General features: G+C 43.9%; 1 protein-coding gene across 1 annotated transcript in view; it reads right to left on the reverse strand.

The window, feature by feature from the left end:
• Positions 1–1,055: 1,055 nt before the first annotated feature.
• Positions 1,056–12,559, reverse strand: part of CMTM6 (CKLF like MARVEL transmembrane domain containing 6) — a 41,790-nt gene continuing 30,286 nt past the window's right edge. The window contains exons 2-4 of the mRNA XM_044293987.1: positions 7,264–7,440; positions 6,056–6,154; positions 1,056–3,496 (exon numbers count right to left, since the gene is read on the reverse strand). Coding sequence (XP_044149922.1) covers positions 3,338–3,496; positions 6,056–6,154; positions 7,264–7,440 — 435 coding nt within the window. The 3' untranslated portion in view covers positions 1,056–3,337. The remainder of the gene's footprint in view (positions 3,497–6,055; positions 6,155–7,263; positions 7,441–12,559) is intronic.

Genomic DNA, 12,559 nt, shown 5'->3' on the forward strand with positions numbered 1-12,559 from the left:
TTTTTTTTACAAGGGCTTTTACACAGGTTTTTATGGCATTTAGTGGTGGCTTTTGCACCTGCACCATTCTTTGCAGGTTTCCCTTTTTCCCGGTAAAACGTCAGCTCCAGATGTTAGCTGAAGGTCTATGGGAAATCTGAAACACAACCCACAAATATATTTTTTTATATTGTAATTTTTGTTAATTAAGTGGGTTTTTTTTTTTTTTTTTGTCTTTCTGGCTTCTCAAAAACACAGCATGTAAAAAACACTATGAAGAAAATGCTGGTGGGCAAACATACCATTTAATAAAATGCTTGAAAAAAACATGGCAAAAAGGAAGGTGACCAAAAATATGCATTTGGGTTTGCTGGCATTTTCACAGCCCCATAAAAACAGTGTATAGGGGCTCCACAAAAAAATGTTGTTTTTTTTAGTCACACATTTAACTTTGGTTTTTTCAAACTTTTTTTTTTTTTTCTCTACAGAGAAGGCTATGGAAATATGTCTGAAAAAAAAAAAAAATGACACCCAGAGCATGCTGCAATTTTAAAAAGGAACACCAAAGGCCAAAAACCACTGACCTGACCTCCCAGCACTGACGGGGTCACATAGCATTAAATAGATTTATGATGCTATGTAACCCTTACAGTTCTGGAACTTATTGGATAACACTGACCTCATTATGTTAGTGTTATCCAATACATTCCAGAACTGTAAGGGTTACATAGCATCATAAATCAATATAATGCTATGTGACCCCGTCAGTGCTGGGAGGTCAGGCCGGGAGCTGCGCTGCGAGTCCGCAGCGTGACAAACGTTCATCTGCAAGGCGCCTAAATGTGTGTTAGTGGGAAAGTAGGGGGAAGGTAAGCAGTGCTAGGTGTCTGCCAGTCACTAATCCTCCTTTTCCAGTTAGAAAAAAAAAAACTTGACATGGTTGGCTGATCCTAGCGTGTGGGTTTATTGAGGAGAGGGGACGTGGCTGCATCAGCTAATGCACAGTATCATTTTGCAAAGTTCTTTATTTTTTAATAAACTGCAAAAAAAAAAAAAAAACCCTTAGAGATTGAAGATATTAATAAAGAAGTTATTTTATTTTTAAAAACAGCAAGATTCACATTTTTCACTTTAATCAAACATCACAATGTTAAAAACTGTTTTCGGCATTTGAATATTGATGACCTATCCTTAGGTTTGAAAGGGTTGTCATTAACTGGTACAGTACCATATATTTTGTAGTAGCTGTTCGTGGTACTACACATGGCTTTGTCTCATTCACTAGAACCTGCACCACCACAGCAAAATGTAGGGCAACGCTCCTGGTAAACAATGAAGATGCCGCTTCACCGGCAATCACCGGAGAGCCGCCGCAGCAGCAGCAATCAATCACCGGAGAGCCGCCGCAGCAGCAGCAGCAATCAATCACCGGAGAGCCACCGCAGCAGCAGCAATCAATCACCGGAGAGTCGCCGCAGCAGCAGCAATCAATCACCGGAGAGTCGCCGCAGCAATCAATCACCGGAGAGCCGCCGCAGCAGCAGCAATCAATCACCGGAGAGCCGCCGCAGCAGCAATCAATCACTGGAGAGGAGCCGCCGCAGCAATCAATTACCGGAGAGCCGCCGCAGCAGCAATCAATCACCGGAGAGTCGCCGCAGCAATCAATCACCGGAGAGCCGCCGCAGCAGCAGCAATCAATCACCGGAGAGCCGCCGCAGCAGCAATCAATCACTGGAGAGGAGCCGCCGCAGCAATCAATTACCGGAGAGCCGCCGCAGCAGCAATCAATCACTGGAGAGGAGCCGCCGCAGCAATCAATCACTGAGGAGCTGCCGCAGCAGCAGTCAATCACTGGAGAGGAGCCGCCGCAGGAATCAATCACTGAAGAGCTGCCGCCGCAGCAATCGGTCACCGGAGAGACGCTACTGCTTCAGAGAGCTGCCCTTTGGCTGTGCAGTGGCTGTGCCCCACCGATTTCATATCGATGGCTTATCCTAACGATCGGTCATGGATATTAAAATCTCAGAAATGCCCTTTAATTTGAGCAACCTTCCCACTAGAGCCAAAACTTCGTATTGCACAGTTTTAGATCATATGGATGAAACCCTTTATGGAGTCTGTTCAACACCAGGTCCAGTGATAGCTCCTGCTCTGTGCACATAATGTCACCTGCCAGAGAGCCCAGGCTAAAAGAAGGTTACATTGCTTAAACAGGCTTAATTTTCTCTTAATAAAATACATTTACGGACAACTTTGCTAAAAAAAACGCTATATGGACAATTAGACCAATATAGCTTGCGTAAAAAAAATGCTTTCAGCATACCTTAGTAACCTGCAGCTTCTAAATTTTATTTCCAAGTGCCATATACATTACTAATGGGATTTAGGGAATTCTGCCTTGTGCATGACTTGTCCATTAGCCAGAGCGACTACGAAGCACGCCTGGATCATTACACAGACAGCTCATTCATACCAATGGGAATGGCGTAATGCCTCACTTTTCCGGTGGTGGCGCTGCAAGGAAACTGAATGCTTGCGGCTGGATTCCCGCACACAAATTACGTCCGATTTCTGGGTGTCCCAGCAGAGGTACACCTTACGATCAACTTAACCGGTGAAACTTTTTTTTAAAAAAGGGAACTGTTCAAATGGGACGTCTTTTTTAATGTCTTGTGACCCATAGTTTAGAAAGAACCCTTAGTTCCTCCTGCGACCTTAGTCCTTGACTTCTTGCACCTGTTGTAAGGTGACCCCCACAGTGCATATGGATACCCAAAAAGCAGCTCATTCACGTTATACAGCACCAGTACCTAACGAATGGGGCGCGCAGGGTTAATGTAGTATACAGGAAACCTACTACTGTAAAGGCCTTCCTAAATCTAAAGAACTGATTGTGTTTGATACTGTACAGTAATACAACCTGCAGCAAGTAACTGGGGGACTTCATCTCATCCCTACAGATAAAAAGGAGGACCTCCTGGAATCTAGATTCGTCACAGTAAGCAAAGTAGCAAAGCAAAGTAGTTTGTGGCAGCCTAAGAATGCACAGAAATATTCTAAAAAGACTAATTTCATGATTTTTCACGTTGGTAGTAAATAAATAAGTGAAGCAATCCATCATGCATATAAGGAACTATTATCTGGAATGAATTAAAATAAAAAAGTAATTATCTGGAAAGGCAACGTTTTCCTGCATATCCACATAGTGTTATAATGGATGTTAATCTCCAAAATAGTGGATTATATTTACAGATGATAAAAAAAGAGAGACCATAAAATTGGATGGATTTCCTGACGGATAGGTTTTCCTGTGGCATAGCTCACTGCGCTCCGCCAGAATCAGTGTCCTGGGCAATCAAGCAGTAGCTTGAACTGGTGGGTTCAATGGTTGGTTCTCAACCACGCCATTTGCTCCGGGTGTTGAACGGTCCTCCTGATTTTGCTTCAGGTAGCCACTTTTATGCATAAACCACAACTCCACTAGAAACGCAAAAGAGGCGAGGAATCCAAAAGCCTGCAAGATACAAAAAGAGACATTAAAGTGTACCCCCAGTTAGGTGTAGGTCTCGCCCAGCGGTGTTTCAGAAACTCGGGCTGCCCCTTTCCTGTAGAAGGGCAGCACAGACATGTCCACTTGGGAGATGGACCAGGACCTCCAAATTAGTGTTGAGTGCGAATATTCAAAAAGCTAATTTTTATCTCGAATATTGCAACTTTGAGAATCCGCGAATATTTCGAATATAGTGCTATATATTCTTTTTTGAATATTCAGCATTTTTTTCTATCTGAAGTCAAGATTCCTCCCTGCTTCTTGCTTGTGGGACAATGGCCCACAAGCAACTTATAGCAGTATATTCTATAGTACTATATATTAGTTTTTGACCCACGCCTGTATTGATCGCGTAATATTCGCATTGTAGAGGGAAGTCAGGTGGGCGAGTATATATATATGTGTGCCCCTTCTTTGACATGTGTATATATGGGCCCTTTTATAGGGATATATATTTCCTGTATGGCCGTGTATATATTGGCACTGTATGGCAAGTGGGTACACATGTATGTCCCCTGTATGTGATGCCCCAGGTATATGCGAGTGTGTGTGTGTATATATAGATATGTGTGTATGTATTTGCACACATGTCTATGTATATACACTTATGTCAGCATGACAGTATGTATGTGGGCTTATTGCTGACCATTCATACCCCCGGTTTTGTAGGTGTATGTGTTTATAGATGTGCCCCAAGCATCTGTGGATATATATATGTATATGTGTAGAGGGAAGTGGTATAATTGTGCATGTGTGTCCCTGTATGGCCAGAGGGGGGAAGGTCATAGTGTTGTGTGTGTATATGTGGATATGTCTGTATGCCCCTGTATTTACACACATGTCCATATGTACTTACATTAGAGTTGGATATATATATATATAGATAGATAGATAGATATAGATATGCCCCAATTGTCTTATATGCATGTGGCCAGTTATGTCCTCCAGTCATGGCACCCCCCCGCCTCCTCCTGCATACCTGCGGGTGATGGCATCAGATGGCTAGATTGTCCAGCTTCTGGTTACTTCAGAAGATCAATAGATCCCTTTGAAACATGCCCAGCAGGGCTCCCCCACCTTCTGTTTAGGGACTGTTTATGACATGGGTGTGTGTGGTGCCATGGTGTCTTTGGCTGTACAGATTGTGAGCCTCGGGGGCCAGTCAGGTTGAGTGCATGCATTCTGTCACTAGCACACGATGATGTCATTTCCCTGCACCTTGGATGGGGGAAGGGGGGGGGGGGGGGGTGAGAGTGACTTATATATCAGTCCAAGACAAAGGGAATGGGTCTTTTGGAACTGGACTACACACAGACACACATGGGAGAGAGCAGCGCCATGACGTGCACCTGGAGAAGGCCTAGTAACTCTGGAAGGGCTAAGTATCTACCTGTCTAGCCCCTACCTACCCCTCACATACCCCCTATATCCCCAACAATAGTAACCCCTTTCCTGCCACCAACATCCCTAACCCTGGCTGCTGAACTCCTGCAGCATGAACCTCAGCCCTGTACCCTTGAGGCAGCCCCAGTTACCCTTGTAGCTGCCCTGTAATCCTTCCCCCCCTTCACTGCTGCCCGCTTACCCCAGCAGCAGCCGAGTGTGTGTTAACCCTTTGCCTCCCATAGGGATAGCTTAGAGCCAGGTTGGGTGGGCTGCTAATGAATGTATGTTTGTGTATACTGTATAGTTACTTTGTGGGTGGAGTTTGGAAACTGTGTAGTGTAGCGAGTATTGTATTCATGGTGCTGTATTGTGTGTATTGTGCATAGTAGGTTGATAATAAATACCTACTGTGTAACATGTTGTTATTAGCAGTAGCTAGCTCAGTTAGGCGCTCGCAGCTAGTTTAGTGATTAGCGCAAGGCAAAGTGAAAGTAGTGTTATTAATATAAAGGTATAAATAGGCGGAGTCATCAATAGACGGCCCCTCCTATTTATGATTAATTATTGATATTTGCATAAATATTGGCGATTAATATTCCCCCTTTACACGCATATTACGGAATCATTACCTGGCCGATTTTCAAGTAAAAAATGATTAATTATTGATATTTGCATAAATATTGGCGATTAATATTCCCCCTTTACACGCATATTACGGAATCATTACCTGGCCGATTTTCAAGTAAAAAATGATTAATTATTGATATTTGCATAAATATTGGCGATTAATATTCCCCCTTTACACGCATATTACGGAATCATTACCTGGCCGATTTTCAAGTAAAAAATGATTAATTATTGATATTTGCATAAATATTGGCGATTAATATTCCCCCTTTACACGCATATTACGGAATCATCACCTGGCCGATTTTCAAGTAAAAAAAGAAAAGTTGAATATAACGAATATTCAAATTTGTGAATAATCTACGAATATTCTACAAAATATTTGCGAAATATCACAAATTAGAATATTGCCCCTGCCGTTAATCACTACTTCCAATCTCCTGCATATGGTACTGCTCAATAAAGAGCTTATTCGTGGCAGACGGAAGTTAAAAAATGGCTCCGACTTACCACTGATACTTGTCCAAGTGAAGAACTGTCCATTGTCGCCGCAAATACAATAGAAGCGATCAGGAAAAAGACTCCAACAACTGCAGTAACCCAGAAATCCTGCAATAGATAACAATGCAATTTGTTGTACTTTCCTCCAGGTGGTGCATTTACCCTACATGTGCACAGAATTCAGGCTTCCAGTGCTGGGGTGCAGAGATGGACTTCATATCTCAAGCAGTGAAACATAATGAAACTTAAAGGGGCCTCAGTCAGCAGATTTGTACCTATGGAACTAGCTGACCTGTTGGCAGCTGAAGACATCTGTGTTGGTCCCATGTTCTTATGTGTCCGCATTGCTGAGAAAAAGGATTTTTAATATATACAAATGAGCCTCTAGGAGCAACAAGGGCGTTGCCATTACACTTAAAGGCTCTGCTCGCTCTGCAACTGCTGCACTATGATTGACAGGGTCGGGCAGTGAAAACATCATCACCCCTGACCCTGTCAATCAAAGTGCAGAGGGTACATCAGTTGCAGAGAGAGCAGAGCCTCTAGGTGTAACGGCAACTGCCCCCGTTGCTCCTAGAGTCTCATTTGCATATATAAAAGCATCATTTTTCTCAGCAACGCGGGCACATATGAACATGGGACCAACACAAGCTGTCTTCAGCTGCCAAGCGCACATGTAGTAGGTCAGCCAGTTTTCATAGGGACAAATCTGCTGAAAGATGCCCTTTAAAGTGCTAGCCTAGTGATCTGCAAATTGCCACGACTAGCAACAAAATCTAAACCTGCTAGCTCTCTGGCGGCTTGTGGGTCACAATGCAACTACATTCACTTTTATCGTTTGGCAATGTAGCCTCACAGATCTGCAATCCTTAGTCGTGGGAAGTCGCCATGTAGCCCTAGCCGCCCTAAAAAGGATCCAGCGTGAATAACTGAATTCCTCAGAAAATGACAATTATTGAGCAATGTTCCTGTTCCTCTGAATAGGACAACTCTGCGTAACCAGTTGTGGGTGTGCCTGCGCGACTGTGTGGGGACCACCCTTTGGAGAATGTCAACACCCAATGGTCAGTTATTCTAGGAGGAACGACACAACGCAGTGTCCTTGGATTGTTATGTAATGAGTAATAAAACGAGCATGCCAGCAGAGCGGTCAGTACTTCTATGAGGCATTATTAGATTTGTTAAAACTGAGTAATTCATTAGGTAAGCGAACTTACAATTTTCTTGAAGCTTGGAATGGATATTCTTTTCCTTAGAGGTGTCCAGTACACGATTAACATGAGGATGGAAAGCAAGAAGGCACTGCAGCTAACAAACTCAAAGAAGTACAGGCCACCACAGGAGTCACACTGATCGATGACTTCTTCACATATGAAAGCCACGAAGGACAGCACCTAGGAAAGGCAAACGAGGATCAATTCTGTTTTCTACTTGCATATATGCTAGAGGTAAAACTATGTATTTATGCAGCAGTCGTGAGGGGTGTTCTGATATGTTATAGCACATCACCAATATACACTAGTCACAAAAAGTTATAGATATCCGGCTTCTCGTGAAATTTAAAGATGCACTCTAATCTTTAGAGATGAACTTAATGTCACCTTCTCTAAACTTTTGAAGGCCCAAGTCCAACTGCTCATTGTTTCAGTTTTTTGCACAACTTGCAACCAACCAATAAAATTCCTGGTGCAAACAGAATTGGTATTTAAACAGTCCTCCTCATGCTGTTCACATTTTGATACCATGAGACCAAGACGACACCTAACAATTGATCAACAGTACCTCACCATTGCGAGGCTTCAAGCAGGATGTTCTCAGACGGAAGTGGCCACTGAGCTTAGAGTGTCACCAGCAGATTGCAACAGAGATACAGAGAGACTGGAAGAGTTGGAAGAGTCACAGAAGGGTATAGAAGTGGACATCCTTTGGCCACATCCTACACTGATGACCGCTCTATTGTGAACAATGCCCTGTGAAACTCGATGATGAATGTTAAATTTAAGGGAGGTAAGTGTCAGGTCAGACCTTTGGAAACCATTTACATCACCGTGGTCTGCATGCTAGATGACCTGCAGGGATACCTGACCACACCACCAGGCGTCATCATCTTGAATGAGCCAGGGAGCATCTATGCTGGACGAGGGACCAGTGAGCCTCAGTGCTGTTCACCGATAAAAGTCTAGCAGAAATGATGGCCGCCAATGATGTTGGAGACGTAAAGGAGAGCGCTATACATAAGCCACTGTTGTCACCAGACGAGCCTTTGGTGGTGGTGGTGGTATTACAGTGTGGACAGGAGTGTCTAATCAATACAGAACTGCCCTATACATTGTGAATGGTACAGTGACAAGCCCAAACTACTTGAATAACATCATGAATCCAGTCATTGTGCCTCTGCATGAACAACACAGGCCTAATTTCATCTTCATAGACGACAATGCTCCAGCTCATCAAGGTCACATAATTAGGGAACGGCTGCTGAAGACTGGGGTGCCTCAAATGGAGTGGCCTGCATTTTCTCCAGACCTGAATCCCATTGAAAACCTATGGGATAAGCTAAGACGCCGTGTAGAGGCTCGTAATTCTGTACCCCAGAACCTCAATGACCTGAGGGCCGGCCTTCAAGAAGATTGGGATGCCATGCCTCAGCAGACAATAAGTTGACTTGTGAACAGCATGAGGCGCCGTTGTCAAGCTGTAACTGATGCTCAAGGCTAGGGATCGACCGATATTGATTTTTTAGGGACGATACCGATAATTTGTGAACTTTCAGGCCGATAGCCGATAATTTATACCGATATTCTGGGAATTTTTTATTTTTGAAAAAAAATAAAACAAATTCCCACAAACCTGCTGAAAATTTATGTTTATTGTTAATGTGTATTTTTTTTGTAAATCTTTCTTTTTCATTTATACTTAATATTTTGGTGTTTTACTTTTATAACTTATTTTTTTTTAGTTTTTTTTTTTACTAACTTTTAGCCCCCTTAGGGACTAGAACCCTTGTCCTATTCACCCTGATAGATCTCCATCAGGGTGAATAGGAGCTCACACTGTCCCTGCTGCTCTGTGCTTTGTGCACACAGCAGCATGGAGCTTACCATAACTGCCAGGGCTTCAATAGCGTCCTGGCTGCCATGGTAACCGATCGGAGCCCCAGCATTACACTGCTGGGGCTCCAATCGTCGGAGGAGCAGGGGAGAGGGGATCCTGTGGGGGGGGCGCACTGCGCCACCAATGCTTAATACTGGGGGGGAGGGGGGGGCGCACTGTGCCACCAATGCTTAATACTGGGGTTGGGGGGGGGGGGGGGGGGACTGCACCAATGTCAAATCCTGGGCTTGGGGGGGGCGCACTGCACCACCATTGAAGCCTAATCTCCAATTTATTCATATACAGGAGGCGGGAGCTGGCTGCAGTATCACATAGCCGACTCCCGACCTCTATGAGCTGTAGCTGCGATCCGCGGCACCTGAGGGGTTAACTACCGTAGATCTATGAGCTACAGCTCATAGAGGTCGGGAGCCGGCTATGTGATTCTGTAGCTCCCGCCTCCTGTATATGAATAAATGAGAGATTAAGCTTCATTGGTGGCGCAGTGGCCATAGCTCCTCCCCTCCTCTTGTGCCCTGTCCTTTCATTGGCGGCAGCGGCAGCAGCATCACAGGGGGAGGAGACACTGCTTCCTTCTCCCCTGTGCTGCTGAGGGAACACGGAGAGCGCTGTCAGCAGCGTGATCTGTGTTCCCCATACGCTATCGGAATATCGGCAAAATAGATGCCGATAGCGTTCAAAATCCTCAATATCGGCCGATAATATCGGTAAATCCGATAATCGGTCGATCCCTACTCAAGGCCACATGAGAAGTTATTGAGACACTGACATTTTTGTGGGGGTATATCTACCACTGTTGCTGCTTCTTAAATGCCCTACTTTCATGATATAATATCACTGTAGCATGAACTTTTTTTTAACGTTTTCCATAAATTTCACCCGAAAGTCAAATATTCCTAACTTTTTGGGAGTAGTGTATATATCCACCGACAGATTAGCAGATGACTACAATGTGGTCCATTCAGTTTCCTGTATTTTTTCCTGCATGCAGGACTTTTTTGCCCAGTCTTTATGACGGCATCTGATGGAATCAGCATTATACCTTGGTGGTCAGCGCTGGGGTTCTAGGTTCAAATCTGACCAAAGACAACATCTGAATGGAGTTTGTATGTTCCCCCCGTGTCTGCATGGGTTTTCTGTGGGTACTCCGAAGACATACTGATAGGGATTGTGAGCCAGCCATTGGAGAAAGCAAGCAATGATGACGTCTGTACGGAATATGTCAGCGCTATATAGGCGAGTAAAATAAATAAGTGAAGGATCTGAATGGAGCCTCCTATGCAGATTGCCCTTAGCCCTGATACGACGACTGCTGGGGGTTTGACTCACAAGAATGAAGGGGTATTCTGTTGCCAAATGGGATTGCTGTGCACTGAACTGCAACATAGCTTATGTGGCGAATGGTAGCACTTTGCATAGGGAAAAAACAAAGCCGCAGCTGCAATTTTTAACTAGCTCTAGGCCTCGTGCACACGGTCGTATGTATTTTGCGATCTGCAAAATGCAGACCTGCAAAATATGATTGACATCCGTGTGACGTTTGTGTTGCATCTATGTTTTTTGTGGATACAATGACTTCAATTAGTCTATGGTCCGCATTTTTGCAGAACAGACATAAGCCCCTCTCACACGGGCGAGCATTCCACCGCGGATGCGTGGTTGTAAGGGAAAATAATAGCATTCTGAATACAGAATGCATAGTACAAAAGCGCTGGAGGGGTTAAAAATAAAAAAAAATTTAACTCACCTTAATCCACTTGATCGCGCATCCCGGCATCTCTTCTGTCTGTCTGTCTTCTGTGCTGTGTGGAGGAACAGGACCTGTGGTGACGTCACTCCGGTCATCACATGATCCATCACCATGGTAAGAGATCATGTGATGACCGGAGTGACATCACCACAGGTCCTGTTACTGCACACAGCTAGGATGAAGACAGAAGGAGATGCCGGCTTCGCGATCAAGTGGACTAAGGTGAGTTAAATTATTATTATTATTATTTTAACCCCTCCAGCGCTATTTTATTATGCATTCTGTATTCAGAATGCTATTATTTTCCCTTATAATCATGTTATAAGGGAAAATAATACAATCTACAGAACACCGATCCCAAGCCCGAACTTCTGTTTAGAAGTTCGGGTTTGGGTACCAAACATGCGCAATTTTTCTCACGCGCGTGTTCCCGCAACGCACCTGCACATTTTCCCGCAACGCCCGTGTGAAAGAGGCCATACAGATGTGGAAAGCAAATGGATGATCCATGTGTTTCCATTCCACAAAAAGACAGAACATATCCTATTCTTGGCCACAAAATGTAGACCATGGACCCACTGAAGTCAATGGGTCTGCAAACCCCCCCCCCCCCCCCCAAAAAAAACCAGATGCAACACGGATGTCACCCGTCTTTTGCAGGTTTGCGTTTTGCGGACCTCAAAACACATACTGCCCATGCACATGACTGTTTTGCAGTCCGCTAAATATGGATACCGGCCATGCGTATTCTGCAGTTTCCTGTTCTATGTTAAAAAACATCCTGCCCTATGTTAAAAAATGCCTTTTCTTGTCCGGAAGACAGACAAGGATAGGACATGTTCTATTTTTATGCCGGACCTACAGACATACAGATGCGAACAGCACACGGTATGCTTTCCGCATTTTTTGGGGCCCTATTAAAATGAATAGGTCTAAAAATTAAATAAATGCAGATCAGATGCAGACCAAAAATACAGCTGTGTGCATGAGGCCTAAAGCAGGATTCCTACATTTACAAAAATTTTACAAAATGTGGCATATAATTAGATTATACCATTATTTATATATTCTTAATTTTCAGGGGGAAAAAAATCCAGGGCATCATTGTACAAGACATTACAAAATAATAAAACCAGTATAAAATGCAATATGGAGTTGAAATTTGTAAGCGTCACTAATAATTTCAATTACATTATCCCAAAATGGTATCTTAGGGCATCTACATCACACAATGTATATCTGCCACCAACATAGAACATCTGGGAGCCTCTGCAGACGCCCTCAACCTTGATCTGAACAACCATAACGGAGCAATTTATCGGTGCAAATTTTTTTAATAAAAATTGCTCCTTTTTCCATAACTCTTAGGCAGCACGTTGAGTGTCTCAGTGTCATGTTCAGCGCTGATCTTCTCTTTACCCCCTATATTCAATCTCTTGCCTTCACCTCAAAAACATCTCTAGAATCTGCCATTTTCTTACTGCGGAAGCAACAAAAACTCTCCTTGTTGCCCTGATCCATTCCACCTCGATATTGAAACTCACTATTAATTGGACTCCCCCTCACCAGACTTTCCCCTCTCCAATCTATCCTAAACGCAGCAGCCAGGGTCATCCATCAGTCTAGCCCATGGATGTCAAACTCATGGC

This window comes from Bufo gargarizans, chromosome 5 (assembly GCF_014858855.1).
Source record: "Bufo gargarizans isolate SCDJY-AF-19 chromosome 5, ASM1485885v1, whole genome shotgun sequence".
Classification (NCBI taxonomy): domain Eukaryota; kingdom Metazoa; phylum Chordata; class Amphibia; order Anura; family Bufonidae; genus Bufo; species Bufo gargarizans.